This window comes from Agelaius phoeniceus, chromosome 3, assembly GCF_051311805.1.
Source record: "Agelaius phoeniceus isolate bAgePho1 chromosome 3, bAgePho1.hap1, whole genome shotgun sequence".
NCBI lineage: Eukaryota > Metazoa > Chordata > Aves > Passeriformes > Icteridae > Agelaius > Agelaius phoeniceus.
In genome coordinates, this window is record NC_135267.1 from 67,712,139 (window position 1) to 67,731,771 (window position 19,633).

The following is a 19,633-nucleotide window of genomic DNA, read 5'->3' on the forward strand; positions in this document are numbered from 1 at the left end:
AGAGAATGGGCTTGTGTGTGAACAAAGTTGAGATGGAATAACTGGTGATTGTGGTTGGTCTTCTGTCCCTTCTATCCAGTGATTGGTGATTTAGAAATAACTGAAGAGACTTTGCCTGTCAGACAAGAGTTAAGGGAGCTATTCAAGATCATGCTGTATGAATGAAGAGATTTCTGGACCTAGCAAAATGCTTTACAGTCAGAAATAGGTGATGACAGACAATAGTTGATTGGGCAAGGTTTGGCTATGTTCTTTGAGAATGTTAAATTGTCCTTTTATTAGATAATGTCCAAGGTTATTTATGTTTTCATAAGCTAAATTAAATAAGTATGTAATTCACTTAGCATCTAGTTCTAGAACATTACACTTGTTAATGCTGCTCTTGGCAATGTTTGTACAAAATATCTGGACTCTGACAAGAGACATCATTCTTATTCCAAATATACCTCAGTTCTAGGAGCATAGAATGCCCCTGCCTTTATTCTTGGCCAAGAAGCTATGCATGTGAAGAGGAAAATCCTGGTTAATTATTAATATTGGGATATAATATGTAATAACATGTTGAAATTCGACTTGAAACTAAACTGGATTAAATGGGTAACAGGTGAGCAGGTCTTGGAAGCATGCAATGGAAAAAAAATGTTTTATCTCTGAATTTTGATGAAGTTCTTCAAAGATATGTCATTATTTCCATTATTATGCTTACATATGCAACCTTTGGAAAAACTTTACTGAATTAGCAGTTACCACCCATTTCACTGTAGTTGTGTAGTTGTAGAAACCAGTATTTTTAAGTGTCTCCTACCCTTGTGTTCTGCTGTTCTCCTTCTCTTCCATCCCACCCAGAAAAAATACTGGATTAGTCATCTTAGTGTCGTTAGTGCTGAAATAGAGGTCTTACACTAAAGGAGTACAACCTGTGTCAGAAAGCAAAGTGAGTAAAATCAAGGAAAGCCTGTAGCCTTTTTAGTTTTTTTCTTTTTTTGGTCTAAATTGATGTTTTTACCTCTTCATTTAATAGCATACTTTGCCATCTGTGAATTGTGCATATAGAAACTTATCATTAAAACCAATCTTGTTTCTTGTTTAATTTTAAATCATGTTTTTTTGGAGCTTTTTAATCCTGTTTGCATTTGTACTGCTCGATTACATCTTGTTCCAATGAAGGATTGCCTCTCACTGGCAGCTCTGAGAAAACTCTACCAAATACAGCCTTTACAGAAAATTTGCTGGCACTTTTTATAGCTGCTTGGGAAATGTATTTGTGCACATTTATGTAAACAACTTTGACGTTTAAGAAGTGCTTTGACCCCTGTCTGTTGTTGTTAAGAAAGCGGACTGTAGCTACTGCTCCCTATCTATTCCTTATCATTTTACATGGAAACTAGTTCAGGCATTGTTTATTTTTAAAATAAAAACCTCATGCAAATTGAGGCAAAAAAGGGTGGGTTTGTGCTTTAAAATTGTTACAACTACCTTTATACAAAAACCACTTAATAAACTTTAGCTGAGATCTATAGACTTCGGTATTTTTCAAAACAGAGCTCCTTTCTACTCTGTCAGTATGAGATTGTTTTCTTTGCAAGCTAACATGGAATCATTCAGCTTCTGGTGTTTGAAGGAGCTGAGCATTGTTCTATAAACAAAGTGAATACTTAAGGAAGATGATCTGTACTTATGTAGGAATGAACATTATTGGTAGCTGATTTGGAAATTGAGAACTTCAACTTCCAGCCAGTTGTTTAGTCACCACTTCACTGGAAGTTCTAAAGCTGCAATAGCAAACAGCAGTAGTAGTTTGCTATACCCTGTTAAACTACTATGATATTTGTAAGTGGATCTAACATCCATTTTTTAAATGTTGTACCTGTTATTGCCCTCACAATAGGACAAATTATATGTTATCTTGTTCGGTAGTACATGGATCTGAAAGGTCAAAGTGTATTTTCTAGACAGTATTTGACTGTAGTACTTTCTGACTTTTTGAATAAATCTCTCTTGCTAAATAACTGTGTTTTGACAGATTGTTCTTTGAGATGGCTGTAGATTATGTATGTGAAAGTAATAGAGTAATAGTAATCATTAGATTTGATGAGATACAGCAGTGTATTTTTATTTCTTAAAATTATTCAGAGTCTGATTAAGTGGAAAACTGCTACACATACATTACTGTAGTAAAATAAGCAGGTATATCATGCACTCCTAGAGTGCTATACGTAAGAATACATTGAGTAATCTGCTGATTTTAGTGTTTTGTATACAATTCAAATCAGTGGTTTGTGTCTTTCTCTAGCCAATGATCTTTTTTGTCAAAATTTTCAAATGTTTAAGTACTGGTACGTGTTACAGCTATAGTTTTGAGAAGTATCTAGGAATGAATATTAAAAGCAGCAATTTTTTCAGATTTGTCTTAATACTCGTGAGCTATTGTTAACAGTAGCAAATCTGATAACTGGTCTGTCTTTTCTGTATTATCAAGACTTTTTATCACAGTGTAATAAGTAAAGATGCCAATATCTGTGTGGTGATAGTTTGGAAAATAATTTAGAATTATAAATGTGTGTGTATACCTCAGGATAACCAGCTTCCTGAGCTGAAAGGCAGGGACAGGAAGCAGAATAGACCCCCTGTAATCCAGGATGAAGTAGCTAGTGACCTGCTGAGCCTTTTAGGCACTCATAAGTCTATGGGACTGGAAGCTGGTGGAAGAGCTCACACAGCTGCTCTCTGTCATTTATCATCAGTCCTGGCTACCCAGGAAGGTCAACTGGAGGTTGGCCAATGTGGCATCCCTCCACAAGAAGGGCCAGAAGAAGGATCTGGGGATCTACAGGCCTGTTAGCCTGACCTAGCTGTCCAGGAAGGTTCTGGAACAGGTTATCTTGAGTGTGATCACGTGGCACTTACAGGAGAGCCAAGGGGTCAGGCCCAGCCAGTCGGGTCAGGCAACTGGGTGACATGCATGAGGGGCAAGCTGTGGAAGTGTCTGCCTGGGCTTTAATAAAGCCTTTGACTGTTTCCCACAGCATTCTTCTGGAGAAACTGGCTGCCCATGGGTTGGACAGGTGTACTCTTTGTTGGGTTAAAAACTACCTGGATGGCCAGACTAGAGGGTGATGGTGAGTGGTGTCATATCCAGTTGGTGTTCAGTCACAAGTGCTCAGGGCTCAGTGTTGGGGCCAGCTCTGTTTAATACCTTTATTAATGATCTGGATGAGGGGATTGAGTGCACTCTCAGTAAGTTCACAGATGACACTAAGTTACACGAGAATGCTGATCTGGTGGAGGGTGGGAAGGCTCTGCAGCGGGATCTGGACAGGCTGGATTGATGTACTGAGGCCTGTGCTATGAGGTTCAACCAGACCAAGTGCCAGGGCTTGCACTACAATCACAACAGCCCCATGCAACACTGAAGGCTTGGGGAAAAGTGACTGGAAAGCTGTCCAGTGGAAAAGGACCTGGGGGTGCTTTTTGGCAGCCAACTGAACATCAGCCAGTGTGTGCCCAGGTGGCCAGGAAGGCCAATGTCACCCTGGCCTGTATCAGCAGCAGTGTGGCCAGCAGGGCCAGGGCAGGGATTGTCCCCCTGTACCAGCACTGATGAAGTCACCCCTCAAGTGCTGGGCCCCTCACTGCAAGAAGGGAATTGAGGTGCTGGAGCGTGTCCAGAGAAGGACTTGTCCCCAGGTGCTATGAGGAGCACCTGAGGGAGCTAGGAGTGTTTAGCCTGGAGAAAAGGAGGCCCAGGGACCTAGGATACCCTGCCATTGTCTACAACTGCCTGGAAGGAGGCTGTAGCCAGGTGGGGGTCAGCCTCTTCTCCCAGGCAACTGATGACAGGACAAGAGAATATAGCCTCAAGATGTGCCAGGAGAGGTTTAGTTTTGATACCAGGAAAAATTCTCTCATGGAAAAGGTTAAACATTGGAATGGGCTTCCCAGGGATGTGATGGAGTCACCATCCCTGGAGGATGGTTCAGGAAAAGACTGGACATGGCACTTAGTTCTATACTGTAGTTGATAGGGTGGTGATTGGTCAAAGGTTGGACTTGATTAACTTAGAGGTCTTTTTAAATCTAAATTCTGTGATTTTTTGGTGACTGCGTTATGCTAAGGGTTGAATTGATAGCTACCGATTTTGGACTGTCTTGTATGTCAGAGGGATCAACCACAGGTGAAGAAGTTGTCCCTAGTAGTCCATGGGTCTACTTAGAGTAACTAAAGAATTAAAAAAAACCAAACCAATTGGTCTTCTCTGACTTTCATAAGCATTCTGGAATTAATTTTTACTTTAAAATGTGATTTCTATGGGCAGATGTGCACTGAGTTGCTACTATGTAGCTAAGCTATAAATAATAGTAATAACTTTAAAAAAGGGTATTTTGAGGAGAAAACTTGCATATCGCTAAAAGAAATGCTTGAAGTGTAAGCTTAGGTCTGAAGCTTGTTTGAAAAAATACCTTTAGGAAATGTTGCTTTTTCTCATATGTTAAAGTGAATTTAGTCTTCTGTGATATTAAATTAAGGTCATGCTGTGATTTCCTTGTGTATTACCTGCACTTCTAGCAGTTATGAAAATGAGCACTAATGCTAGGACATGAGCATGTTCTCTTTTTCTTGTCTCAGGCGCAGCTGTTGTCTCTTGTTTTCTCAAAACATACGCAGTGAAGACACTGAAATGCTAGTGTTTTCTAGGGTTAATTTCCAAATGGTAGTGGGGAACATGGAGGCAATATTACAGTTCAGAAGCTATTAATTTATCCAATTCCTTAATATTTTGAATTGGGGATGAAGCAGAAATAGTAGAATGAACTGCTCTGAATTGAAGAAGCAGGGATGGGTCTTTGATTAGAAAACTGCTCAGAGCAGAGTATTTCCTCTAGAGCTACCCAAGGTCTTTGACAGAGAGTTTTTCCTGTCTACAAAATTAAAATGCTTTGCTCATCTTGTCATCATTCATTATAATATTTGCCTGTTTTGGGAACAACGATGTAGTAGCTGATCACTGCTTAGTACAGTGAGCTCTCTTGCCTAAAGCACACATACACAAGTGCAGCGGATTTGGGCAAACTGCATTCCCTGGGCTGCTGCCTGTTTTGTGTGGTTGAGAAATGCTTCATGTACTGAAGCAGGCATATATTATCCTTCTGCAGTCAGCCTTTGTGACGTGCTTTTTCAATTCAGCATACCCTGCAAAACGGGGAGGCTTTGCATTGCTTTAGAAAAGAAGATTAATGCTGGTTAGGAGGATGATATTAATTTGAGATGAGAAGAATAATTTTAGCTACTAGGTGAAAAAGTGAAGATGACATAATCCTTGAGTAAAGGAACTAAATAAGACTAGCTGCAAGGACTATTTTTTTTTTAATGATGGCAAGCACTATAGAAGAGGCCAAACTATTTTCACATCTGGATGTGAGGTTTCCACTAATTTGTCGAAGAGAGTTTTGCTCTGAATATTTAAAATTTGTGTAATCTTACTCGCAGTGCTGAATATTTACTGATTCCTGGAAAATGTGGAAGAATTTTTTGTTTAAGGAAACACTGAAATATTCTTAATATTGAAATTTTTACTGACTAGTTATAACAGTGCTTCCAGAAATATTAGCGTCAGAAGTGCTTGCAGAAAGCATCTGAGGAATAGAAATTGAAGGAAGAAGTAACTTGAGCAGTCTATGGACTTATGTTTTTCTGGGTCATATTCCTCTTATTTTGAAGCAAGGTAGCTGTAGAGTCTTAATTCCAAATAAACTCCGGGTTTACAAACAAGGTTTGCATTAATTATGTTGGAAAATGTTGTTCCAGAGAGGGGCTTGGAAAATCTTTTATTAGAAAGCTACCTGTGTCAGTGAAGATAAACAAGTTTTAAAATTCAATTCCTGTAAGCATTTGAATTTCACATTTGAAAATAGTTTTTGTCTACTTGTGCAAATAATTATTAATTCAGATTAATGCAGATGCATGAGCAAGGCCAAAGGCAATCAGCTCTGAAACTTATCTTATTTCTTGTGGGTTTTTTCAGTCTGGCAATTTGTGCAGTCAATCCATAGTTAATGTAAAAGCAACGACTTTACATTTAAAGTATTGTGAGTTTGTGTAGGAAGGCCTTGTTTATGGGGACAACCCCCCTCCACTCTTTTTGTTTTTTAAGCCATAAACTGTGACTAGAATACAGACAGCTTCTTTGTAAAAAAACTTATGTTTGTAAAATGTAAAATAAAACCAAAAAACCAGGTGAGGCTCGCTGACTCTTTAAGTCCTTCCATGGCAGAACAAAATTAAATTACTAATTCGGTTTGGGGAAGAAAGCTGGTATTAAGTTTGGTGGATTATTCAACATCTGTCTAGTGTGTATCTCACCACTTAGCTGGATGTTATGCAGATTTATTAGTCAAGAAGAATGTGGTTCAAGTTTAAAAGTTAAAATGTGTGTTAAAGCAGACTTCTCCCTGCTGTTGTACTTTTTTACTTTACCAACTTAGAGGCTGAGCAGGAGATGTGTTTGAGGTTTGATTTGCATGCAGCCTAATGGTCTTGTCAGCCTTTCAACTGTCTGTAGTTGTGTGAATGCACATGTTTTTTAAGAATGCACATATTATCCACTTGGGTTTTGTTCAGCAATTTCTCAGTAAATGGAAAGCTTGCAAAATGGGTGAGAATTATACTGTTTTATTAATTTTTAGCATATACTGAGAGAAAAAATTGTACCTATAGTACCTGTTTTCCATAAAGCTTCGGAATAATTTCTTTTCTTCTGAATGCTAAAGTGTTTCTTTAAAACAAGAAGTGTTCAGCACTGACAAATTATAGTCAGAAACCCTGGGCATACAATGACGGTGAAATACTGACCAGTTTGCTTAATTCCTCTCTCATTTCTGCACGATCTCCTAGACATTGGAGAACTTAATTTTGTATCAGAAGCAGGTGCATAACTACATTTAAAATACAGCCTGTTTGCAACTAAAAAATTAGCAAAGTATGGAGAAGTGAAAGAATCTGTTTTGCTGCAGCCTCCAGCAATATTTGTTATGGAACGATAGGACTGATTTATGTGTGAGGGTGAAAATGAGCAAGCTTTTTCTATCTCATGGCTGGTGTGAATCCAGGAAGTCTTGATACAGCGATCCTGAAAATTTACATTATACATAATGTCCCATTGACTCCTCCATATTTTGACTACTGATCTCATCTCTGTCACAGCAGATTTTTTTTAACATGCCTTGCATTTTTCAGGTCTTTTCATCCTTAAGTAATGTTTAAATGGAGAGAAAGATTCTTTGGCATTTGAAAAATGTAATAATTTGTTTATGATGCTTATTTAGATTAACTTCCTTTCATTCTAGTCCTGATAGTTAACATTGTTAAAATAACTGCTTCATCATTCTTCAAGTTCTTCGTGATGAATAATCCCTTAAATCTCTGTAAGTTAAGCAGTTATATATAATTTTTTATATTTCAAGGTAGGCCTTTTGAATTTTTTGTGTTACTTTGTTGCATTTATAAATGACTGTTTTGGTAACTATTCAGCTCTGTGTGGTTAGATATGTTGAGTGCACTAGCTAGAAGCAGGATGTTAGCCTGTGTGAATGTGGTATTAGTGAAAGTGAAAATGTTGGTTATGCTGTGTGTTTTGTTTGTTACATGCAACAATTATTCCTTAATGGTACTAATTCCAGCTTTGGTCGGCCAGGAGTTGAATGCTACTGTCAACATGACAGTGGAGCTGCAGTAATCCAACTTCAGTTCCTGATTAATGAGGTTAGTAAAATGATTTATATGTAATTCAGAGAAGAAATGGAGCACATTTTCTTTAATTTTTCATTAGGCAAGCATTACAATTAGCTGATGAAAGTGGTGTAGCACAAATAACAAACTGCAATAACAATTATAAATAAATTAAGTTTTTTATTTTTGGAAAATGCTTGACTAACTCCTGAAAATATCTTTGTCACCAGAGTACTCTTTTGGTATAAGCAAGAACTAGGATATCTTTTCATGTCCTTGAACGTTTCAAGTTATCTCTGGAAGTGGTGAAGTACTTTTTACACAGTACTACCAGTTTCAGTAGGTAGCTAATTTTATTTTGATCAAGTTACTGTCTTAGACACGAACTGAATAATGTTGCCTCAGTTTCAGATGTGCTTCTAGGGATGTAGCAGCTGAGATTTGACAGCAGTGCTGTACTTGAGCTGGGGACAGGTTTTTAGAGGGATCTCGCTATCTTTGTCAGCACACAGATATTAGCAGTTCATTGCCTGATTTCTCTGCAGAGATGGGCATGAGGAAACTGATGAGCACACACTGGAAAAAGCTTCCCCATCACCTCTCAGTATAGCACTGAACCAAATATGAGTGAGCTGAACATGTGATCACATCACTTATCTCATTCCTACTACTTAGAACTTAGTTGTGCTATGGTACTGATGCACATGCTTATATTTTTTTTTTCATCCTGGTAATAAATATGTAATGTATTTCCACTGTGATGCTACACTGTTCCTAGGGCTTTGAAAACAGGATGACTAAAATGTTTTTGTTCTCCTAGGGAGCTCTTGTGAGTGCCTTGGCTGATGACACCTTACACCTGTGGAACTTGCGCCAGAAGAGGCCGGCTATACTTCATTCCCTCAAATTTAACCGGGAACGGTAGGGACTGGTTATTATTGCAGTGCCCTTAGCACACCACCTGCTTTTGTAAGATCAGATCTTATTGATGCAGTCCAAGCCATAACTTGGTACATAATTGTAACTGCACTTACACTGGGTTTGAGTTTCAATCTGTTGGGCCCCAAAGTAGTTGTGAATAAGACACACTAGTGACCTAAACAGAGATGCCTTTTCTATCACTTTGTGTTGCATTGTTGAACATCAATTTTCATATCTTTAAAAGGTGGAGGAGCAGAGTAATTTGAATGTATGTCTTCAGAGGAACTTTGGAACAAGAGAAAGTGTGTGCACCAAAAAGACAACAGGAAAATTGGTCAATTTTTTTACCTGGAATTTTTTCTCCCTTGATGGCAAAGCAAGATTCTGCAGTGTTAGAGCTCTTGTTTGTATCAGAGTATCTGAAAACCACTTGTATTTTGACTAAAAATTTTTATACTCAAGTAATAGAATTCCAAGCAAGCTAGAGAGACATTTAAGATTAAATTTCTAAAAGTCAGTTGAGTAAATTTCTGAAAAACATGTCCTTTGTTTTAAAAACAACTACTCCTTCCCTTCTAAGAGGTGTTCCTTCTCTTCTAGTATATGAAAAGTCTCAGCTGGAATGCTGTGTTTGCTTTGCAACAGTATGCATTAGAGATGGGCTGCTTGGGGAGCTCAGAGGATACTAACAAGAACCAGAATAATCTGTCCCTTGTATTTCTTTTGAATACGGCAGGAGGTCATATATTTTAAGTAATAGATAGCAATAGAAAAAGTTAAATACTTATCTAATACATTCTAATGTAGTGTCATGCCAAGTGCTAAACAAACTGTTGGGTGGATGAAATGGTACCCTTGTAGTTTTAAAGAGTAGGTTATGAACAAATTCATCAGGAACAACATAAATGCAGATTACTGGGGTTTCTTTGTGTAGAGGATTAAGTGATTCTAATTCCCTTTTGAAATTGTTTCTGTGATCTCTGTGCTAAAAGTCCGACCAGAGCCTGTAGGAATAGGACAAGGGGTAATGAGTTTAAAGTGAAAGAGGGTAGGTTTAGATGGGATATTGAAAGAAATTCTTCATTGTGAGTGTGATGAGACACTGTAAGTGCTTGCCCAGAAAAGTAGTGGGTGCCTTATCCCTGGAAGTGATCTAGAAGAGATTGGATGGGGCTTTGCTCAACTATCTACTGAAAGATGTCCCTGGCCACAGGAGGTGAGTTGGACTAGGTGATCTTTAATAACCCCTTCAGCCCCAGACAATTCTGTGATTCTGAACTGTTGTACAGAAAACAGGAAGCTTTGTTGACTGGGGCAAATTCTCTGCCCCAAAGGAGTGGCAGTGTTCCTTTATGCAGTATAGAAAGCAAATGGAAGGAAATGAAATTTATAACCGCTAATTTAATGAGGATTGTCCAAATGTAAGAGATACAGTAATGTGTCCAAACTGAATTTTCTACTTCTCCCTTCCCTTTTTTAGTGACTTTTCTCTTACTTGTAGTGTCTACTTAAGTGTCAGTGTAAAATTAGGATTTGCATCCTGAAACCACACTTAAAAATGGGCTTCTAACTAATGCTCTAAACAGATATCTGATTCTGATTGTGTGAAAATCTGTTGTCGGCTGGTTTAGAGTTTTAGATGTGGTGTATCTTTGGTTAAGCAAAGTGAAAGTTTTAAACTATCCTTTTTTCTGTGAATGTAATGATGTCAGTAGCAAGATCCATCACAGAGAGTTAAGTGGGGCTAGAAAGGAGTCTTGGTCACTGATGTTGCTTTAGTGGCTGACTTAGTTACTAATCCTGTCTTGCCAAGGTAGGTAATGAGAGCACCACAGTTACCATGAGTGGTGTAAGCATAGCTTGAGACAAGGGCTTATTCTTCTAGCAATTTTAATTTTAAAACATCTATTATAATAACATATGAAGTTAGCCAGAACACTTAAGATTGCCAGATCTGTACCTTGTCATAGCCACTTAGGTCATGTTAAATGTTTTCAAATATTCTGTTTTCTTTTGACTACTTCATTAAACACAAATTTATAAAATAACATATAATTTCATTATCAGGTAAATATTTTGACTGGAACTTGAAATGCAAAAAATTCATTGTTGAATAATTGTAAATAGGGGCCTTTATAACACTTAGTTCTTTGTAATTCATTATACCTAATAGTTTCAATATGCTGTATGAATCTGAAGTAAATGGGCTTTTCTTTGGTCAGTTTTATGCTATATACAACTAAGTTTATTAAGAAGAGTGTTCATGATGTAAATTAATGATGCACAGTCCGTTCTGTCAGGCCTTTCTGGAAATGTGTCAGGGGGCTTTGGAGGTCTTTCGTGGTTTTAATCCCACCCTATAGTCCATGTCCACTTCCTGCCACTCATTCCTACATTGTACTGTGAAAGGAAAAGTGCCTCTCTATCTCCACTTGACCCCCCCTTCTCCAGCCAAACCTTGCTCTTTCTCATGATGTGTTAATACCAATAGTCCTTGGATTTACCAGCAATTCTTGTCTGTTAGTAATAACAGTCCTTGGCTGGCTCCACAGCCATCCAGTTATCTGTGTTTGAGACGTACACATTAGTCCCTTATCTTCTGGGAATCAAGAGCTCAAAGGAATCTCACTGTGGACTGCTGTTTATAGAGTTGTTAGACAATGGGCTTTAATACACATTAGCCTCTTATAATCAGGAGCTCAAAAATGTCTCACTTTGGACCACTATTTATAGGGTAGCAAGAGAGTGGGCTTCAGTTCTGGTAATTTTCCATTTTGGCCAATTTGAGTTGGTAACTTTCTTTGACTGTTCAACAACAAAAATATTATTCCACTTGTGTTGTTATTAAAAAAAAAATAAAATTCCAAGGTTGTTTGTTTAAAGCAGATGTTCATTAGACACCTGTTAGTTCCTGGGAACAGACAGGGTTTCTGATAAGCTCAAGGGGAATTTAGTCCAAGTGCAGTTCATCAAGGCCAGGGCTTAATGAACATTTCTCAGATCAGAGAAATTAGTGTCCTGGGTGGCAGAGGCATGCAGCACCACAACACATATCACAACTAAAGTCAGTTCCTCTCAGCTTCTACATTCTCAAGTCATGAAGCTGTTATAAACTTAATTAATAAAAATTTTTATAGTACTTCATGTTGTGGGATTAAGATCTATTCATAAGGATAACTAACTTCTCAAACAGGACTTATTTGAAGTATTTTGTACACTACAAGACAGGCTTATAACTGTCTTCTCTAATAATACTTTGTCAGTTTGTGAGATTAGATATCTTGAAACTCATATGATGGAAGCAATGATTGTGGTGGCATCAGTATTTGCTCTAGGACTCTGTTAAGGCAAAGGTTTAAAATTATTTAACTGATTTGGTTTATCTGGAAGTGTGTTGAAATTGCAGAAAAGCAGTATTTGTGTCCTATGTAACAGGAGTTGAACTTTGTCACAGGCAAATTTTTATTCAGATTTTGTTTCTAAATAACTATTTGATATGTAAGGTTTAGATTTGATCTAAGAAGTTGTCTTTAGCATAGAAAGCTAACTGTAGCAGTTATGAAAGGATTTTCTTCGTCTTGAAAACTATTCTTTAACTGTATTTAAAAAAAATAATTAAAAAATCAAGTGATAAGGCTATGACTTCATTAACTAATTCTGTAATCTTCTGGCACAGCCTTTTAACAGCTCTGCCTAATTCCTTTCTTTTAGTCATGTGGAAGAACTACTGCCCAATGTCTAACAACACAATTTCTAGATTTCATATTTGTTTATCCTGTTGGTAATTGAATTTTGTTGCCTCATTTAAGATGTTTTAAACATCTTAAGATGCAAACCCAAGAACTAGCTTGTTTATAAATGCTTCTGTTGTGTGTTAGATGTTTTGTAAACTTACCTGAAAATATGAGTTTTAAATCTGTAAAGTATTTCAGAATGCAGTCTCCAGTATATGACAGGAAAGTGATGTGAATTATTGCTTTTCTACTCATGAATTTTAAGAACAGGGAGTGGTGAAAGAGCTGATTCTTTTTAATATAATTCTCTGTCATTACAGGCTCTGTTCTGATGCGTGGAAAATGTCTTTGGGTGGCTTACATCAATCTTAGATTTGAGCAAAACGTTTTTTTAAAAACAGTGGCCAAGAGGCCTGAAATATGCTGCTTTCTCTTGAATCATTAAATTAGTAAAGAATCTGTAGATAAACAACTGACCATTAATGGGTTCATAGCTCCTGACTGCCTTTTGTTAACAGTGATGGTTAGTAATTTGAAGCAAGTCTTCTGAAGCAGGAATTGGTGAGGTTTTACATGTCTAACAAATCTGTTAGCTGAAGTTACTGACAAATCACAAAAGCTCAGTGCAAAACAAGCTAGTTCAAGTTTTTTAGCCTTTTCTTTGCTGCATTTGTGGAGGTTTTGCAGCTGCTTTATGTTCTAGTTACCAAACAAGGGTTAGGAGATAGTAGACCAATGTCATGCTTGGCCACTGTTCCTTGACTGTGGGAAGCAGTGTGTAGGGGCCAGGACAAAAATGCATAATGATATGGAACAATTGTTTGTGTGACTTGTCATGCAAAAGTGTCTAAATACTACCTCTTTTCAGAATGCATAATTCAGTGTGTGAACTCAGTATCTCAGGTTTTGTACATCTCTAAAATGACTTCAGTTGATCGCTATCTATTTCCTTTGCCATCTACATATCTATTTATAAATATCCTAAACACAAGATTGTTGTGTGTTAACAAGTAATGCAAGATTCATGTCAAACTCGCTTTAACTCAGTAGTAAATATAAATGTTTCACTAGGCTAGCTCTGAAATAAACGTAGTTAAAAGATCTTATTAGAGTAAATATTGAAAGCATGTTGTGAGATACATACATACATTCATACATAATTGATCTGGCTTCATGCCTGCCATGCAGAAACTGTTAAACTTGATGCTGATCTGAGGTGCGAAAAGTCAAACATGCATCACTAACCAGCCAGGGACTTTGACAGATCCTGTTTGAGAGGGTGGAGTGACAGACTAACTTGATTGAAAAAAGAAAAAGTAGCATGGGATGGCAAATTTGAGGCCCCTTTGCCAGCCCCTTTGCCAAAGCAAACCAGCTTTGTATGCATGTATGAAAAATTTGTTCATTTTCTGAGACTTACATCCTTCCTGAGTTGACAAAAGAAAGTTTGTCTTTATGGTAAGTCACAAAGCAAGAATGGCATAAAAATAGAACTGAGTGTTTTGTGCCAGTGCTCTGCATATCGATCTCTGAATGCCTTGATAGCAGTTTAATTTTTAATATGTCAACTTCTGTGCTGTGGGATTTAAATAGTTTTCCTCAACATGAAACTGCATAATTCAGAGTTACAAAATTGTGCTTAAAATATCTTTGGCTTTGTATCCTGCTGTAAACAGCAGCTTTTTAGCATTGTGTTTGGAACACTGTCTATAGAGAGTGGAAAATCCCACTTGTATTTACTAATTAGCAGTAAGATTTTAAACTTCTGTTGGCACATATGTTACCTTGTTAGATACTATAACTTTGTACTCAGCCTGTGCCTTAGCAGACTTGGTAGTTTTCGTTCACCCTGAATTTATAAACTGACCAATTCTGCCACTTTGTGGATAACAGAAGGACATACAGGTTGTCTTGCCTGTGAGAGCAGGTGGTGATAGACATTGTTTATGGGGTTTTAGTTTATTTTTCACACATAGCTAAATTTTTGGGGTGGGGTTTGTTTTCTTTTTTCACACTTTTTTAAAGTGTCTTTCTTCAGAGTGAGACGCAGCGATCATCTGGTCTCCTTGCCTTGATGGTGTCATGTAAAGCCTTTTAGCTAGTGAGTTCAAAATTTTAACTCAGCGGTGATTCACTAGGGCATGTAATTAGAAGGAATTTGATTTTGTTTCAAGAAACTAGCAGAAGGAAATTAACATATTGGCTGTCTGGATTTGTTATATATATGAATGTTTCTTTCACAAAGATCAAATTGCTTTGAAAAATGTTTCCTTGAGGCCATGCATGCATGCAGAGTTCCACGTGTCAGTGTGGTTGATGGAGCTGCAGTTGCGTCAGCTGCCTTCTTTTGCCTTTGGCACTGAGGCGGAACCAAAATGCCGAGTCCTGTCACTCAGAAATTTCAAATTTCAGAGAAATGGTTTTTAAATTGCCTCAGTTGCCCTCTTAGCTATACCTTTCACACTGACTTTCACAGTGATATGAGGCATATAATGGCCAACTGCCACGTTCTTGGGCAGAATTTGACCTCTAGTCTTTAAGTTCTGCCTAAATGACAGGCTTCTCCATCAGCAATAGGAATCTTTTTTCTGCCTCGTGTGGTAGGGCTACATCTCTGACACGGCCATTTTTTTTCTGCAGTTTGAGTTTGTGATTCCCTACGTGTCTTTTTAGGCAAATGATTTGAAAACTAAGAGAATTATTCAGTATTGAAAGAACTTACGCAAAACACTAAAAAAATTGGAAACTTTCTTGCCACTGATGAAATACCCTGCACTATATATTTGTGAACTCCTCTTGGTGTGTCTGACATGCCAATGGTCTGTTACTTTTTGTGTCGTCCCAAGACAGTTGAGTATCTTGCTCTGACACATGCTTACTCCATTTTGACACCCCTGATGTCCACCACAACTCAGATACTGAACACAGATGCTTCTCCACTGCCTTAAGAGACAGCAATTCAAGTCAGTGGATTTGGGGAAGCAACATTTGGAGTGCTGTTGGGGGATATAAATGGAAATGAAGTACCTGCTTCAGTTCCTACCACATTGGCCCACGTGGTTTTTTTGGTGGGACATTTTGGGATGCATTGAAGAGCAACTTCTTTGGGATGCATCTTCCTCTGCTTATGCCTGCTGGTCTTTGAGGCCTTTTTTGTATGGGTAGATGTTCTAAGCTTAGTGAAGTTATCAGATGTGGAAAAAGACCCTTTTGCAACAGTCAGGTGGTATCAAAACTACTGCTTGCTTCCATCAGAATGTCATTTGGACACTGGCTTTTGACTTTCAAAGCCCATGGAGGACTTTGACAAGAGTCCATGGATTTGGAGTCTACACTAACATCAGAATTAAACTTCTCAGCTTCTGAATTTTACGTGGTGCTATCTCATACACGAAAGGTTGAGGATAAAAGTGTGCAGAATACAGCTTTGATAGCTTAATCTTTTGCTTTTATTTTACCTATACAGTAATGATCTGAGCAGCTGTGTGCTTATAGTTACTGCAGACCTATAATGATAGGCCAAGGCACTAGAAATATTTTAGTGACTTAACAATAAAACCTGTTATCAGTGTTTGTCATTCTTCAAAGTATTTGTCACTGTGCTTTGTTAAAGCAGTGAAAAATTCTGATGTATAATGCTTCATAATGCAGTAGACTAGGAAAAGGTAAAGATTAATTTAGAAGGATTTCTGCTGTCATAATAATACAGTCAAGTTACCAGCCTGCCATTTTTCCTTAGTATTTCCTCTTGAAAAACTAATTCTTTGAATAATGTAATAATATAGTAAGTTGTTTTCTTTAATATTTCTGTAATTTAATTCCTGTAGGGAACATTATCACTTGCTGAATTAATTGTTTTGATATATATGTTGTGAAACAGCAGCAATTAAGATTTTTTTAAATATCTTTGACAGATTATTAGAAAAGATACATAGTCTGCAGTTAAGAAAGGGAATCCTTTCAGCAGGTTAAAAAACACTTATTGAAGAATTTCCCATCATTTCTAAGACTTTCCCATAAGCAATATCCTAAATTACTTTTAATTAGTGTAAGAACAGTAAATATTTTATCATTGTTTTTCCCTGTGGGTGTGTTACTTGCTTTTCTGTACATAATTTTGTTTTCTTGAACTATTGGTTCAACTTTTACAAATTCATTTTGCAAGAAAGAAAAATCTTGGGTTTGTATTTTTTTTTTGAGCAGTGGGGAGGGAGCAGCTTTGCAAATATGTGTGTGGTGAGGATGAAGATTTTGTGCTTATGGTAAATTACAGCTACAGGAGAATTTAGAGCTACCCTGACTGCTTTGGGGTTGTATAACAGTGCCTCATTTTAGTGGTGATGTTAGTTTATACTAAAATCTTGCTGTAGATTTCACATTGAAAAGATAAATCTCCTTAAAGCATATTTTTTCTATAAAGGGATCTTTCTCTTTGTGAAGATATGGGGAAGTGAAATATTTGAAATGACATGCTGTGCCCTGTACTGTTTTATGCTAAAACTTTGGTCTGTTTCACAAAATGTACTACACTTACTGAGGGAGCTGAAATTGCCTTGGAGACAACATGAGGAATCTGTTGTGCCATGAAAGAGCTGCCTGCAAAAGCCTGCTTTCTGTGACTGCTGGCTCCAACAATCCCAGGCTGTCGCTTTAGATCTACAGAACTGGACGGTTTTAAATCATAGATGCTTCTATTTTAGTATTTTTGGGCAGAATGGCTTGCTACAGGAGAAAGGTATGGCAGTCTGCTTTTGACTGCTGCATTGTTTTCGGGCAGTTGGAGTTTGTGCACAAGAAAGACAAGTACGAAATTTTTTCATCTGTAGTCTTTTTGATGTATTCTCAACAATTGATTGCTTTTATAAATGTATCCATTCACAAATGGTAGGGAGAGAGGGGGAAGACTGCTCGAGTTGTAGAAATGGCTAGAGGATTACATGGCCAATTCTGCTTCTCTTGATCTTAAAATACATTATGGATGAATTATATTCTAATCTGGTGGCAAAAAGATAGATTTCTGAAAGAAAAAATCTTCATTTTTCAGAACAAAAAAATGCTGTCTGTGGCCAAGTGTCAAATAAGCAGGTATTGCATCACTACCAAGAAGACTCTAACCTTTTGTTTCCATCCTCCAAAAGGAGTTTGAATCCCTTCAATCATCAGTCCAATTCTCAGCAGAACTAACAAGGCTGCTCAGGCCATTCAGATGGTCCTAGCTTCACTGATTTTTAGTTTTTAAGAGGGCTGTAACACTTCCAAAGTTTTTTAAAGTATACACAGCTTAAGGCGAAGCCTTAATTAGTGAGGCGGGAAGCTCAGTGCATGAACTTTGATGTTGGAAATATTATTCTGTAAATTTTTAAAATAAATGCAGTTATCTGAAATGAGTCATTAGGTCAAAATATAGTGGAGTTTCTGAAAGTTGGAAGACATACATTTTTTCTATTAAGAAAATAAAATAGTAATTTTTTTTTATTTGCAAATGAGTAACATTTACTACATTCAGGGAGAAATGTTGGTTCTTAGAGCAGGATCAGCGTGCCATTCCTTTTGGATTTAACAAGTTTTTCTGTGAAATAAAAGATCTAGGAATATTTCTTAGTTTATAGAAAAATCACACAAGTCTGTAGAAGAATGGTGAAATACTTTGATGAATAAGGTTAAGAACTCTGTTATGTGCCTATTCTTTCAATTTTGAAGTCTTTTCAACCTCCTGCCTTTGAGAGTTTGTAAATATTTTGTGAAGCTATTTGTTCTCTTCATTTGCTATTAGCATTGAATCAGTTCATTGTTTGCTGACTCTGGACAAAATTAATCTCAGTTGCACAAAAGAGACAGTAAATTGAAAATCCCTGCATATTCAAGTGTATCAAGAATATTGAGGAGCTACTTTAAATGTTGCCCTTGGGCTATAACAGTCAAAAGTGAAGGCCAAACTTTTTTTTTTGCCCACTTCAAATGATGTGAAATAGATTGGTTTTCATAACGAAAGCGTTGGACAATTGTAATTAACAATATTAACTTGGTAATCAAGGCAAGCCTACAACCCTGCTACTGATTATCTTTTCTGGCTGCTAGGCCATGGTTTTGGATCCAACTGATGTGGTTGCCAGCTACTTCTGGCATGTGGAGTGCTGGCACAAAAAGCTGCTGTAGTGTTCCAGAGTGCTGAAAGTTTATGTTTATCTTATCATTCTGCCTGCCTAGGAAGAATCTGTACCAATGTATGTGATTTGGCTTCCATCAAAATCCTTTTTTTTAAAGGATGTTGGGGAAACACAAGTTTTCAACCTGTGGTGGTTGCAGATTAGTGTTCTTTGTTAAATGTGTTACAACATCTGCAAGTTGAGTTGGAAGGGCATTTTAAATCATGTATGTAGTATTTCTTTTTCTGTCAAACATCAGTGAAAACTTTAATGCAGTCTTTTATTTTGGCATAAATGTTCAAGGACAAGAAATTGAGTTGGAAAGCAGATAGATTAGTATTTGCTTGAGCAAAGTCCATTTCCTAATTAGGGAGAAATAAGTAAAAAAGACCCACGATCCAGGGGTATCTAAATCTGAATCCAGGTAGTATCACTACAGAAGTTTTTACTTTTGAAACCTGCAGTGCAAATTAACATCTCTTCAGCCACAGCAATTTCTGTCTTTGCTGCTGTTAGATTTTCCTTTCAGCTGAAGTTGGTGTGCGTATGCAGCATCTAATGCAAAGGATCTAAAGCTGTTCTTTGCATAAATACTTAACAGGCTTGTGAAGTGATGCATGGATTTGGCAATAAGCAACCCAATTGGGAGAAAACAAGAACATAAAAAATTGTGAAGCTAAGGATTAGAGCCGACAGAACAAATTCTTGTTGAATAATTGTTTTACCTTATCACTAAAACATTTCTGAAAGCCCAAGTTTGATAGCTAAGTAATTTGGCAGTTTCTTTCAATGTCAGACCCTGTCAGATTAAAATGGTTTAGAGGTTCCAGAAAGTTTCTAGACTCCAATTTCAAGTTAGCATTCTGTCAGTTTGTTCAGACATTATTTCCTTATCTTGAAGAAATAGTCAACAGTAATCAGGACCCAAGGGTGCAGAAATAATCAGGTTTTCAAATGCTAGTGTTTGGGCTGGAGCTACAGTGAAAGAGGAGTCCTCTGCTGGTACCTACAGTTGGTAGCTGTTGAGTCTTGTGCAGGTACACCTTTCTAGCAGAAGAAAAGACTAAAAGGCGGAAAATTAAAATATGATTGAAGTAAAGCTGCAGC

At 37.3% G+C, this 19,633-nt stretch overlaps 1 protein-coding gene across 8 annotated transcripts in view; it reads left to right on the forward strand.

Annotated features, from left to right (window-relative positions):
• Nucleotides 1-19,633, forward strand: part of STXBP5 (syntaxin binding protein 5) — a 106,523-nt gene that overhangs the window by 20,777 nt on the left and 66,113 nt on the right. For all 8 annotated transcript variants that reach the window (XM_077175529.1, XM_077175530.1, XM_077175528.1 and 5 more), the window contains 2 exons: nt 7,677-7,758; nt 8,546-8,646. In XM_077175529.1, coding sequence (XP_077031644.1) covers nt 7,677-7,758; nt 8,546-8,646 — 183 coding nt within the window. The remainder of the gene's footprint in view (nt 1-7,676; nt 7,759-8,545; nt 8,647-19,633) is intronic.